The 12,982-nt window shown below is 38.2% G+C and overlaps 1 protein-coding gene and 1 long non-coding RNA gene across 2 annotated transcripts; both read left to right on the top strand.

Annotated features, from left to right (window-relative positions):
• The first annotated feature begins 6,936 nt into the window (after positions 1–6,936).
• LOC116010052 (zinc finger BED domain-containing protein RICESLEEPER 3-like) lies at positions 6,937–8,972 on the top strand. The gene is made up of 5 exons (XM_031249318.1): positions 6,937–7,299; positions 7,377–7,757; positions 7,941–8,433; positions 8,520–8,590; positions 8,859–8,972. Exons 1-5 carry the CDS (start codon positions 6,937–6,939, stop codon positions 8,970–8,972), a joined length of 1,422 nt encoding a protein of 473 aa, XP_031105178.1.
• A 159-nt stretch (positions 8,973–9,131) lies between these two features.
• LOC116013795 lies at positions 9,132–9,733 on the top strand. The gene is made up of 3 exons (XR_004097280.1): positions 9,132–9,253; positions 9,352–9,401; positions 9,491–9,733. It is a non-coding gene; the product is annotated as an uncharacterized LOC116013795 (long non-coding RNA).
• Positions 9,734–12,982: the final 3,249 nt, after the last annotated feature.

The following is a 12,982-nucleotide window of genomic DNA, read 5'->3' as shown; positions in this document are numbered from 1 at the left end:
CTAGGTTCACGAATTTACACAGAAAATTCCATTTTTGCCCTTGGCAGTGTGCTGTCCAGCATTTTTCCTTCTCTGGACCAGTTTTGGGAAAAATTCTGAAAACCATACTTATACTACTCCAAAAATTATGAAAGTTTATATGCGGCTTCTACACTTATAGAACTACATGTATAAAAACAATTGGACCAAAATAATTTACCGATTTTTCCCAGAAATTCACGGAAGTTACTGACAGAAATCTGTCCTGATTTCCTTTCTCTACTTCCACAAGTATAAGCTTATATAGACATAAATACAACATATACAAGCATATCCAAGCTATGAACTTGTATACGAAAATATTCCCAAAGCTCCAAAAACACCATATTTCAACTAAAATCAATTATCCAAATTCAAGTGACTAATTCCAACTTAAGGGAATTCCTTACCTCACAAGTGTGTAATATCACCGTAAAAGTAGTCTTGAACCTTTATCCCCAAGTTTCACCGAAAAACCCTAGGTAGAATACACCACCATAACAACATATTTAAGAAATCTTTACCTACAATCAAGTTCTAGGGAAGAAATCAAGACTTTTTAACCGAATAAAACCGCAAACTTACCGAATAGTTGAAGACTTGTGTGGAGATTGGCTATGGAAGCTTGAAGCGAGGAAGAAGAGGATGAAGAAGATGAAAGCTCACACTCTCTCCCTCTCTTTGTATTTCGGCCAAGGCAAGAACAAAAGGGCAAGGAGAATAAACATGTTTTAGACACTTAGTACTTTGAGGGGAATGTTTGCATGGAAGAATTAAAATAGAATAAAATAATGGTGTATTTTTAAACTTATCAGTTGGGGTCCAAACAGATAAAGTTTCGGTAGAAAATAATCTGGATAGAATAATTCTCGAAACCAAAAATTTATTCCAGACTAACCCTCAAAATTGGGCTAGGTTCGGTACACCGCGAAATTTTAGCGATGTACGATCAAAATAAATTTTCGCTGCTATGGGCTGATTTAATTGAATAGGAAGTTCAAGAATAATAATATGGTGTCTAATAATCCATTTCCTAGGATAATCGGGTCCGAATACCAGCTTCTAAAATTTTACGGTTCGTGACCGGCACGAACGATCGCAACTTAATAACAACTATACTTCCTCAAAAAAAATTATTTTGAAGCATCGGTCACTTATCCTATGAATGTCATAGCTTAAAGACATATTTTCTGAACCTCAAACTTATCGAAATAGACGAGGGGTTACAGATACGGTCCAAGCACTCAGAAGCGATGCCAGTTGAAACTCAAGTTGCGGAGTTATGTTTAGCGCAAAGTGCTCTCAAGGATGCTCAACAACAACTCCCTGAAACTCAAACTCTTCTATCGGAGAAGCAAAAGATCCTTGAGGATTCTGACGGACAAGTAACCCTCTTAGAAGACGCTATAAAGGAAGCCGAGAAAACCATAAAGGAGGCTGAGAAGACCATAAAGGATTCAAGGGAGGAGTTGACAAAGATCTGTGATGAAAGGCCAAAGCTCCAAGAACTTGTGACTAAGGCTCGAGAACAACGCAACACGTCACAAGAGGTTGTGAATTCTGCTGAAGAAATAGTGAAATGCATTCAGGAGACTCCCATGTTGACAGATGAAGATGATGATAAGTTTTCCTTAGCGAAGAAAGATCTAGAAGCAGACAAAGAAGACTTGATGAATTTTCGAATAGTGTAGATCTTTGATGTTTAGATGTCGTACTCCTTTAGTTTATGCTTTTTTATTTCGACTTTGTATGAGTTTTTCCCTTTTGAAACAAGACTTTGACGTGAGTTGAATTCATTATTTTTTCCTTCTCACAAGACTTACAGACAATTTTCTTTAATCACAAGTGCAAAAAAATGAGCTTGAATAAACCCCAAATGAGTCACTTCGAAATCAACTAACGAGAAAATCTACTTTAAATCATAACATACAATGAAATGATTAAACTTCAATGAATCTAAGTTGTTTCGAACAGACTTAACACAAAAGGATTTATTTTAATTATGACTGAACTTAGAAGAGAAAGTGTCTCTAAGCTGCCTACGTACTCCTGCGAAGGAGATCAAGTCAAACGTAGTTCAAATGATTTTTTTTTAATAAGTAAAGTCGTTCACAATTTTAACTCATGCGGGCCAAGAGCATTTATGACTTGTGTTGATACCCTAAGTTTAAGGGTATTAGAGCTTTAGGAATCTCCCATTGATTGGACCAACCTTCAAACCATCTTCACTAACCAACTTGTAAGCCCCACCGGTGTATACTTCTTGAACCACATAGGGACCATCCCATTTTGGAGTGAACTTGTGGCCGGTTTTCCTTGTCACAATGATTGGTCTTCGAACAGCTAGTACTTTGTCACCAATTTGAAAGGAACGGGTCCTCACCCTTCTGTTAAAGGCTCTTGACATACGAGCTTGATAGCATTCCAAGCTCTGTTGAGCTTGCAGCCGTTTTTCATCCAAGGCTTCTAACTCAGCCAAGCGTAACTTGGCATTTTCCTCATCAATGAGATCCTCTTGTATGGCCAACCTTAAAGAAGGTATTTGGTGCTCTAGAGGCAAGACTGCTTCCACGCCATACACCAAAGAATATGGAGTGCTTTGAGTAGGTGTGCAGTATGTGGTTCTATATGCCCATAACGCTTCTTCCATTATGTCATGCCAATCACGTTTCGATTTTGAGACCACTTTTTTCAATAGATTGCATAGGGTCTTGTTAAAAGCTTCCGCAAGCCCATTCGCAATTGCGTAATACGCTGAGGAGTTTCGCTGCTGAAAGTCAAAAAGCTTGCAGATCTTGTCCATCAATTTATTGTCAAAGGGTTTCCCATTATCAGTTAAGATATATCGTGGGATGCCGAACCGATAGATGATATGAACACCGAGGAAGTCTGCCACATTTTCCTTTTTTACTTCTTTTAATGCCACGGCTTCTACACACTTTGAAAAGTAATCGGTGGCGGTCAATATGTATGTATGCCCTGCAGATGACTTGGGCGTAATTGGGCCAACCACATCAAGTCCCAAGCATCAAACGGCCAACACCCCCACTTTTCAATACACGATTAAACATAAATAAATAATCTTTCTTACTAATTATACTAAAAACAAATGCGGAAGCAAATTCAAACTCTAAACCCAAGGGGTGTTATGCCACGCTTAGGCCAACTCACAAGGCCTAAACGCACAGGCTATAAAGATTCTAACTACAATCCATATTACAACAACTCACTATCCGTAATACAAATCAAGCCTACACATCAATTTAGATTCTAACTAAACCATTATACCAAAGTCACTTCCAAGGTAACTAGCTCAAGGTCGCGCTCTCAAAACGAGTCACTTCTATCAAGTCCTGAAATCAATAAGGTGTGGGAAAACAAGAGATAAAAGGATTAGCACAAAAATGCTAAGTAAGCTCTACCCCGCCCTGTAAAGTAAGTACATATATAGACTTTTGAAAATAGCTATACTTTGTAAATATGTTTTGGAACCGTTCAGTAAAAGAGTTTGACTCATACCAAAGATACATAGTAAAGATACTCCCCAAAATAGTTTTCGATACATTACTTAAGTATTTAAAGATAACACACACACTTCTCAAAGTACCAATAGGTTCATATAAGTAATAGTACTTATTATAGTACCTCTCGATCACCACTCGTTTCAAAACATAACCTTCCCAAAGATCATTTGTATGATGTACATATAAAATAAGTACGGAGGAATTCAATTCCAGCTTTACTCAAGAATATCATAATATAGATAGGGAGGAATTCATAATCATAAAACATAGCTCATCATATAAGCATTTCCAGTATAGATATTCTCAAAGTCATTCTCAAATATCAATGGGTAGCTCAACCCGCATTCTCAAGTATCAATATAGCATAATAATACATAAGTGGAGGTATCCAACAATTCTTAATTCATAGTAAATCATCAAGTAAAACATAAGTATGGAGGTACTCAAATCACCAATAGGAGGATAGGAACGGAGCTTACCTCCACTACCGAACCTTCACACCTATACAATATACATGAAAACAGGAACTAGAAACCTAAGTGCGCACACCCCGGGGATTCCAAGCCCCAAAGGTAGTTACTAGCCCTAGTAACCCAGGATTTTTGCTACCAGGTTACCCACCCAATCAATAACCAATAGGACCGCAGCCCTAGGTTCTCATATCAATAGCAAATAGGACCGCAGCCCTAAGTGCTCACAATAATTTGGACCGCAGCCCAAGATTCTCGTAACCTCCAATAATAAAAATATAGATAACCTCCATATAGATTATAACATAAGTATATTCTCCAAAATAGGTACATTATTATATAATTCCTCCATAATAGTAATATCCTTTCAAAATAGGTTTTCATGGATATTTTCCATTGCCCGTAGGCTATTCAAATACACTTCCCAAAACAAGATAGAGTATATATATATAATATATACATTTCCAAAATAGGATTTACATCAAACATAGGATTTATCCTCCAATCATAATATAGCTTATACCATTCAAAATAATTATGGTTTACACTTCCCAAAAAAAATAGTATAGTTGCATACTCTCATAATTCACCATAACATCCTCAATAAATACATGTACACAGATTCGTAGTTTATAAATCATAAGGTAACACCCAAAAGATATATACATTGCTATTTATCACACTTTTAAACCCAAACACATTTTCAAAATAGTTTAAGGACACTCAATTAGATAAATAGCACATTTGATAGGGAAAGGTAGTTTTGACGGACATAGAAACTTACCTTAAAGCCAAAGCTCTCAAAAGCAATCACCCGATCCTAGGCTCAACTCTTTAGACTAGTCACTTCAACGGGGAACCTGAGAACCAATCCAAATCTTTATTCAGTTACCAATGCTATCATTAACATTTTTACTTTCTCAACATCATAGATATTCCCATATTATCTGATCTCTTTTCCCACATCAAACCTTTCATCACCATCCTTCCATTAATCCATGAACCATCGTCCTAATTTCAACATCATCTCCTTTCAAGTAAGGGCCCGCTATCACATCCATTATCGTTTGGTCTCCATAACCACAACTTCACAACTCATCATCACCGTTAATTATAAGCATCATAATATCAGAAACCCATCAACCACCACTAACTCAATATTCTCAACATCATTACCCATCATCCACACTATTATATCATTACCATAATCAATCTTATTATCATCAACAATTACATATTATTAACTAACCGTCATCACCATCATGCTAATCACCTTCATAACACACCCATTACAACGTAGTTATCATTAATGTTCTTAATTCATACTTAGTCCATAATACCATCAACTAATCATTAATATTAACCATCATCATTCATTAATATTCCATAATCAACCCACCATTTGCCTTAATCATCATTAATTAATTAATTAATAGCTAATAATCACATCACTAGTAATATAATTCATTAAACCAAGATACTTTCAAAGGATTCACTTAGCTTAATTGGAAAGTACTCAGTATGCTAAAGCATGAGGTTTAAAGTTCAATTCTCACTTTAAACAAATAAACTATTTTCTAAGCAATATTTAAAAAAATATGCAAATGCTAGCTAATAATAAGTCTCAAACCCTAAACACTCACCTTACGAACAAGGCCTTAACCATTCCAACGCTACTACTCCTGGTGACTTAATAAGAGACCCTAAACACTCACCTTACGAACAAGGCCTTAACCATTCCAACGCTACTACTCCTGGTGACTTAATAAGAAAACAAGTAAATAAGACTGTTGCTTAGTCCTATTCACCAATGGAAATTACAGACTTCCTGGAACCCGAAATTCTATACTACCACAGCTCCAAAAATACATTCTCAACACCTCAAAACTAGGGCTGCAAATGAGCCGAGCGGCTCGCGGCTCGGTCAAAGCTTGACTCGGACTCGGTCAAAGTCGAGTTCGAGCCGAGCTCGAGCGGCTCGTTTAACAATCGAGCCGAGCTCGAGCTGTAATACCTCAGGCTCGTGGCTCGACGAGCCGCTCGCGAGCCATGTATAATATAATATAAAATAATATATATATATATATAATATTAAAAATTATAAATTTGAAATACTAAATATTTGAAATTAAAAAAGTAACCCTAAGTGTTCCCCCAATTCCCCAAAGACTAATCATATTCGTGAATTCCCCCAATTCCCCCCAATTTATCTGCTTCCCGTACGCAAAGAGCACCGCCGCAGAGACCACCGCACCAGCACCGCCGCAAACACCACCGCACCAGCACCGCCACACCCTCCCCTACGCAATCGACGACCGCTGCACAAGCACCGCCGCAATCGACGACCGCCGCACCCTCCCATACGCAATCGACGACCGTCGCACCAGCACCGCTTCCCCTCCGCCGGCGGCCGAACCAGCACCACCTCCCCTCCACCTTTGCCCACTGCCAGCGTCCAAACAGCACCACCTCCCCTCGCCGGTAATAACTGCCTTCCTTTCTTCTACTTTTCCTAGTATTTTTATACTGTATTAGTGTATTTTCTATTATGTGTGAATAATATCAGATTAGTAATGTATTTTATACTATTTTATAATGTATAACTATGTTTAATGTTCACTGTAAGAACTAAGAACTAGCCAAGGCATTGTATAGCTATGTTTATACTGTATTTAGGTATATATGTGGATTGTGTGAAGTGAATGAACTGTGGATTTTGTGTAGTGAATGAACTGTGTATAGCTATATATGTGGATTGTGTGAAGTGAATGAACTGTGTATATCTATATATGTGGATTGTGTGAAGTGAATGAAACTGTGTATAGCTATATATGTGGATTGTGTGAAGTGAATGAAACTGTGTATAGCTATGGTCAATGGTGATTTTGTTCTCTAGTTAATTTTGTTATTGTTTTTTATTAGGCATGTCATCAGGGAATTCATCTGTCCCGCAAAATCCTCATACTTTAAATAGTGTTGTTGGTGAAAGCAATGAAACTATTAATGAAGTTAATGAACAAGCTGAAGGAGTTGAAAGGGTAGGCTTACATTTAGATGGTTATGACACACCACTAAACGAAGAAACAGAAACCCAACAAGAGTTTCAAACAAACAAAAGGAAAAAAACTTCAGGTGTGTGGGTTGATTTTCAAGTGGTGAATGTAGCTGGAACACAAAAGGTAGAATGTATTCATTGTCATCATCGGTTTGCATTTAATAAAACGGGAACGACAACGAGCTACAAGAGGCATCAAGAGAAATGTGCTATGAGGAAGAAAACTGTGCAGGTAAATACTTAATTTTCCTTACCTTAAAACCTTAAATGTTAGGTAGATGTGATATAGTAATTGTATTCTTTTTGCAGGTGGTTGATAATCAAACAAAGTTAAACTTTTTGCCCAGTGATGGAGTTTCATCTTCTATTCCTCCATTACATCATGGAAGGGTTGACATTTCATCTTCTATTCCTCCATTACATCATGGAAGGGTTGACATGGAAGTAGTGAGAGAGTCATTACATCATGGAAGGGTTGACATGGAAGTAGTGAGAGAGTCTATTGCCAATTGGATCATGATGCATGAGCATCCATTTACCCTTGTGGAAGAAGCAGGATTTAACGTCTTGATGAAAAGTATAATGCCAGAGTGGAAACGGATTAGTAGAAGCACAATCAAATCAGATTGTTTGAAGGTCTATGAGATTGAAAAGAAAAAGTTGAAGAACAATCTAGAATCCGTTAGTAAAGTAAGTTTGACAACGGATTGTTGGAAATCAAAAAATCAAAAGATTGAGTACATGGTTGTCACTGGGCACTGGATTGATTCTAGTTGGAAATTGCAGAAGAGAGTTTTAAGCTTCATCAACATTCCACCACCGAGGGGAGGTCTTCAGATATCTGATGCTATATTTAAGTGCATGAAAGAGTAGGGCATTGAAAGGAAAGTTTTTACGATTACAGTTGACAATGCTACCAGTAATGATTCTGCAATTCGGTACATGAAGGATACACTTCAAAGATCAAGAAGTTTGGTATGTGGGGGGTGTTTATTTCATGTTCGTTGTTGTGCACACATTTTGAACTTGTGTGTTCAAGATGGATTAGAGGAGATTAGGCATGTCATTTGTGATGTTCGGGATAGTGTGGAGTATGTGAACCAATCAGAGGCTAGGCGTATACAATTTGCGGACTGTGTGCAACAATTACAATTGAAAGATAGGAAATTGATACGTGATTGTAAAACAAGATGGAACTCCACGTTTGAGATGCTAAGTTGTGCACTGAAGTTCAAAGAAGCCTTCAAGATGCTAAAAGATCGGGATCCATTCTTTGACAGTTGTCCAGAAGAAGATGATTGGGATAAAGTCACTAAAGTTTGCTCAATTTTAGAGGCTTTTTGGACAGCTACTCACATTATATCAGGTTTGGATTCTTGTAAGTTGTAACTTGTTTCTTCAACTTTGTTTTAGTCTTTATGTTGTTAGTATTTAACTTCAAATTTGTTTCAGGTTGTGAGTACCCTACTTCAAATTTGTTTCTTCAAGAAGTTCAGAAAATCAAATCAGCATTGGATAGCCATGTAAGTGATGAAGATTCTTTTATTGTGGATTCGGTTGGGAGAATGAAGAAAAAATTTGATAAATATTGGGGTGAGTGCAATTTGTTGATGGCAATAGGTGCTGTTTTTGATCCAACAAAAAAAATGCTTGCACTTGAATTTTGTTTTCCTAGACTTTATTCTAATGAGGAAGCTAGGGAAAACATTTCCAAGGTGAAAGAGATCATCAATACTCTTTATGAAGAGTATGTTGCTGAATCAATGAATAAAGGAAATTCTGAAACTCCAGGTTCTAACACTTTCGGAAGCCAAACCACCCACCCAACTTCTACATATCATTGGGATGATTTTGATGCATATTGTGAAGAAGTTGAGACTGCAGAGCCTACAAGATCAGAGCTAGTAGACTATTTAGAAAAAGGGCGTCTTAAAAAGAATGAGATCCCTAGTGATTTTTCTTGTTTAGACTGGTGGAAGATGAATAGAATTCAATATCCAATATTGTCAAGAATGGCAGCAGATGTTTTAGCCATACCTGTTACCTCTGTGGCTTCGGAAGCAACCTTTAGTGCTGGGACAAGGGTTATTGATTCCTATCGTGCATCATTGGTGCCGGACACAGTACAAACTTTAGTTTGTGGGGGCGATTGGCTTCGACATATACAAGGAGTTACCAAAGCTAAAGTAAGTTTACTTTTATATTAAATGATGATTATATGATTATCTTTTTAAAGCATTTGGTTACTTACACACTTTTTATCTTCTTTTTTTTTTCTTTTCAGAAGGAGAAATCATATCAAGAAATTTTTCTTCCGGTATCCAACTCATGAAAGTAAGTTATTCTTTTTTGTTTTAAACAAATATTTAGCATTCTTCACTTATCTAATATTATGCTTATTTTTCTTTTTTCAAATTCAACAGATCTTTCTTGGAATCAAAGATGACTACCGTCGTTGCCTTGTAACTGATATTGAAATAGATCTATGAACTTATTTTCAGTGTTGTTGTTGACTTGTAGTTTATATTGAAGATTTGAAGTGGACTTGTGAACTTACTTATTTTGAGTGCTTAAGTGTAGTTGATATTGCAGTGAAGTTGTGCACATTTTAAGTTTTTAACCAATGAAGTTTGGACTTTGGAATGTTTAAAAATTTTTATTATTTATTTATGGATAAAACAGTAAGTGTATGATGAAACAGGTGAAATTAAAGCATAATTGCGAACTGAAAATTCGAGTCGAGCCTGATTTCGAGCTCGAAATCGAGCCTGCTCTCGAGCTCGAAATCAAGCTCGCGCTCGAGCTCGAGCTCGAACAATCGAGCTGCTCGAGCTCCTCTCGAGCAGCTCGAGAACTGCCGAGCTCGATAAACGAGCTCGAGCTCGAGCCACCCCTGGCTCGAGCTCGGCTCGGCTCGTTTGCAGCCCTACTCAAAACACCTCCTAAAACTACATTACCACCGTCAACATCATTTTGATCACCTAATCAACCTTTAATTGATATTAATCCAATAAATCAACACCATTAACTTAATAACTAGAATTATTACCTTAATATGCATTTAGTATACCTTAATCCATCTTGCTTTTGCCCAGCTACCGTCGCTGCCTGAGACGAGAAGGAAGGAGAGAGGGTGAAGGTCGCCGGCTGCTTCGCCGGATTCCATGGTCGCTGCGTCGATCTGCTACACCACCGACCACCACGTACCGCCACAGAGCTTCGTCGCTGATTCTGCTTCGTCGGGGAGAAGAGCCCAAGGTCGCCGGAGGAAGCCTCACCGGTCGACTTCTCCGATCTGCTGCTGCTTCGCTGGTCTGTAACCCACCGAGAAAGAGAGAAACGAGAGGGAGAGACAAGAGAGAATGGCTGCTGGTTTTTTTTGGTGATGAACAATTAAGGAGGAGATGATGAACAATGCCTCTATATATATAGCTAGGGTTACAATTTGCCTTGGGCTAAAGTTTGGGCTAGGAATTTGGGTTCAAGAACTATTTAAACTTAGGAAATTAAGTCACTTGGGCTTTGGTTCAAACTTAGGCTCAGAACATTGATATAAGGGTCACAGGTTCATCTCAGATAGATTTTTGGGTTAAAATTTTGATAAATAAATTGATTAAATAAATAGGACTTTTAAAACTATAAATAACTATATCAATAGTTTGTACCAAACTAGTTGATATAAGAAATTTAAAATATTTTATTTATAAGTTCATTCGGTAAAATAATTAGATTTAGTAACATTTTACTAAAATATTTAATAATAAGAAAATAAGCTCTTTTTGAAATATGATATTTAATAATAAGAAAATAAGCTCTTTTTGAAATATTATATTAAAATAATGATGTTTTGAAAATACGGGGTGTTACAGAAGCAGTAGGGAGTTCGACAATTTCATCAATTGAGCCATCTTCGTTGAAAATAGGTGGAACTACCCACTTTTGGCATACTTGTACCCGAGTTGTAGGATGAGCAATAGTTGAAGCCAGTGCGGCTAAGGCGTCAGCTTGCTTGTTTTCTTTCCTCGGTACATGTTCAATCGTAGCGTCACCCAGTCATTGTATGAGTATCTTCGCATAGTTGTTATACGGAACTAACTCTGCTTTCTTCACTTCGTACAGTCTCATCACTTGGTTAACGACCAACTTCGAACCTCCATAAATGTTAATTCTCAGTTGTTTCATGTCAGCTGTTATCTCTAGCCCAAGTATCAATGCTTGATACTCAGCGACATTGTTTGAGCATGGCTCTGTCAAGGTGAATGAATATGGCAACACTTGTCATTCTCCTGAGCAAGCAAAGCGCCTACAGAGTTTTCTTGGGTAGAGATATAAAGGATCAATGGGCGACCGTGTATAGGAGCAGTTAACACGGGCGGCTTCATCAAATATGACTTGATACTCTCAAACGCGTTTTTGCACGCATCATCCCATACGAACGGGATACCTTTCTTCATTAACCGACTAAAGGGTTGACATCTTCCCGCTAGGTTTGATATAAACCTTCGGATGTATGCCAACTTCCCTTGTAAGCTTTTAAGTTCATGAAGGTTTCTTGGTTCAGGCATCTTCATTATAGCGTCGATCTTAGCTTGTTCGATCTCGATGCCCCTATGTCGAACAGTGAACCCAAGAAACTTCCCAGCAGCAACCCCAAAAGCGCATTTCAAGGGATTCATCTTAAGTTGAAACTTTTGCAAGTGATCGAAGACTTTTCTTAAATGTCCCAAGTGATCTGTGCGGAGTTTTGACTTCACAACCAAGTCATCGACGTAGCATTCCACCATTTTGTGAAGCATGTCATCAAATATTCTCTACATAGCCCTTTGGTATGTAGCACCTGCATTTTTCAAACCAAAGGGCATCACTTTATAGTAGTAAATGCCTTTAGGCATTCGGAACGCTGTCAACTACTCATCTTCCGGCGCCATCCGAATCTGATTGTAACCAGAGGAGCCATCCATGAATGACATGATCTCGTGCCCAGTCACGGCATCTATCATTAACTCTGTGATGGGAAGTGGGAAGTCATCTTTCAGGCATGCCACATTAAAATCCTGGAAGTCAACGCATACACGGATTTGGCCGTTCTTCTTGCGCACAGGCACAATGTTGGATATCCAAGTTGGATACTTCACTTCGCGAATAAATCCAGCCTCTATGAGTTTGTTTACTTCTCCTTCAATTGAGGGAATAAGTTCAGGGCGAAAGCGTCGTTGAGCTTGTTTGACTGGACGACATGCTTTTTTCACTGCCAAGCGGTGCACAACCACCTTTGGGTCTAACCTTGGCATCTCTTTGTACGTCCATGCAAAAACATCAATGTACTCTTTCAACAGTTCGACATAGATTTTTTTATCTTCATTAGAAAGGAGTGTGCTGATGAAGATAGGTCGAGGATTCTCAGGAGTTCCTAGATCAACCTCCTTTAATTCATCTATTGCGGCCCGTACCCCTTCCTCTAACTCATGGGGTGCCTCTTCTGCGTCCTCCCCCTCAATCTGGGTCTCATCACATAATGTGATATGAAATGATGATGCCACCTCGTCTTGACTTGACTTCACTTCACAACTTAAATCAACATTACCTTCTTTTGCCGCTTGCACTCGAGTATGTACAATGGTCTTTGGCTGAACCTTCAAAATTTCACCACATGAAACTTGAATATCATCTTCTCGTCTCATACGAGATGGAACTGTGCTCCTAAGCCTTTTTGATGGCTCTATTTCAGTAGGCGAGCTGGTGGATTTCTTTGGAACTTGAGTAGGTCCAATTCTGTCATGTACCGATTTCCTCTTAGCGGGTCTAGGCCCCGACCCAAGTCTATTGAAGACTGATTGTCGTGATTCTGCCTTGCCAATTCTATCAAAGACAGATTTCCTTTTATCACCTTCTTCCTCATCAGCGGAGGTGATGCA

Source organism: Ipomoea triloba, chromosome 1 (assembly GCF_003576645.1).
Source record: "Ipomoea triloba cultivar NCNSP0323 chromosome 1, ASM357664v1".
Taxonomy (NCBI): domain Eukaryota; kingdom Viridiplantae; phylum Streptophyta; class Magnoliopsida; order Solanales; family Convolvulaceae; genus Ipomoea; species Ipomoea triloba.
The sequence above is the reverse complement of the archived record's forward strand: the minus strand, read 5'-3'. Positions and strand labels throughout refer to the sequence as shown.

Excerpts from the sequence above, each read along its gene's own strand:
- LOC116010052 (XM_031249318.1), top strand. The coding sequence starts at position 6,937 with ATGTCATCAGGGAATTCATCTGTCCCGCAAAATCCTCATACTTTAAAT. Across the intron at positions 7,300-7,376 it reads TGAGGAAGAAAACTGTGCAG|GTGGTTGATAATCAAACAAA; the intron begins GTAAATACTTAA and ends TTCTTTTTGCAG. Across the intron at positions 7,758-7,940 it reads ATCTAGAATCCGTTAGTAAA|GGCATTGAAAGGAAAGTTTT; the intron begins GTAAGTTTGACA and ends ATGAAAGAGTAG.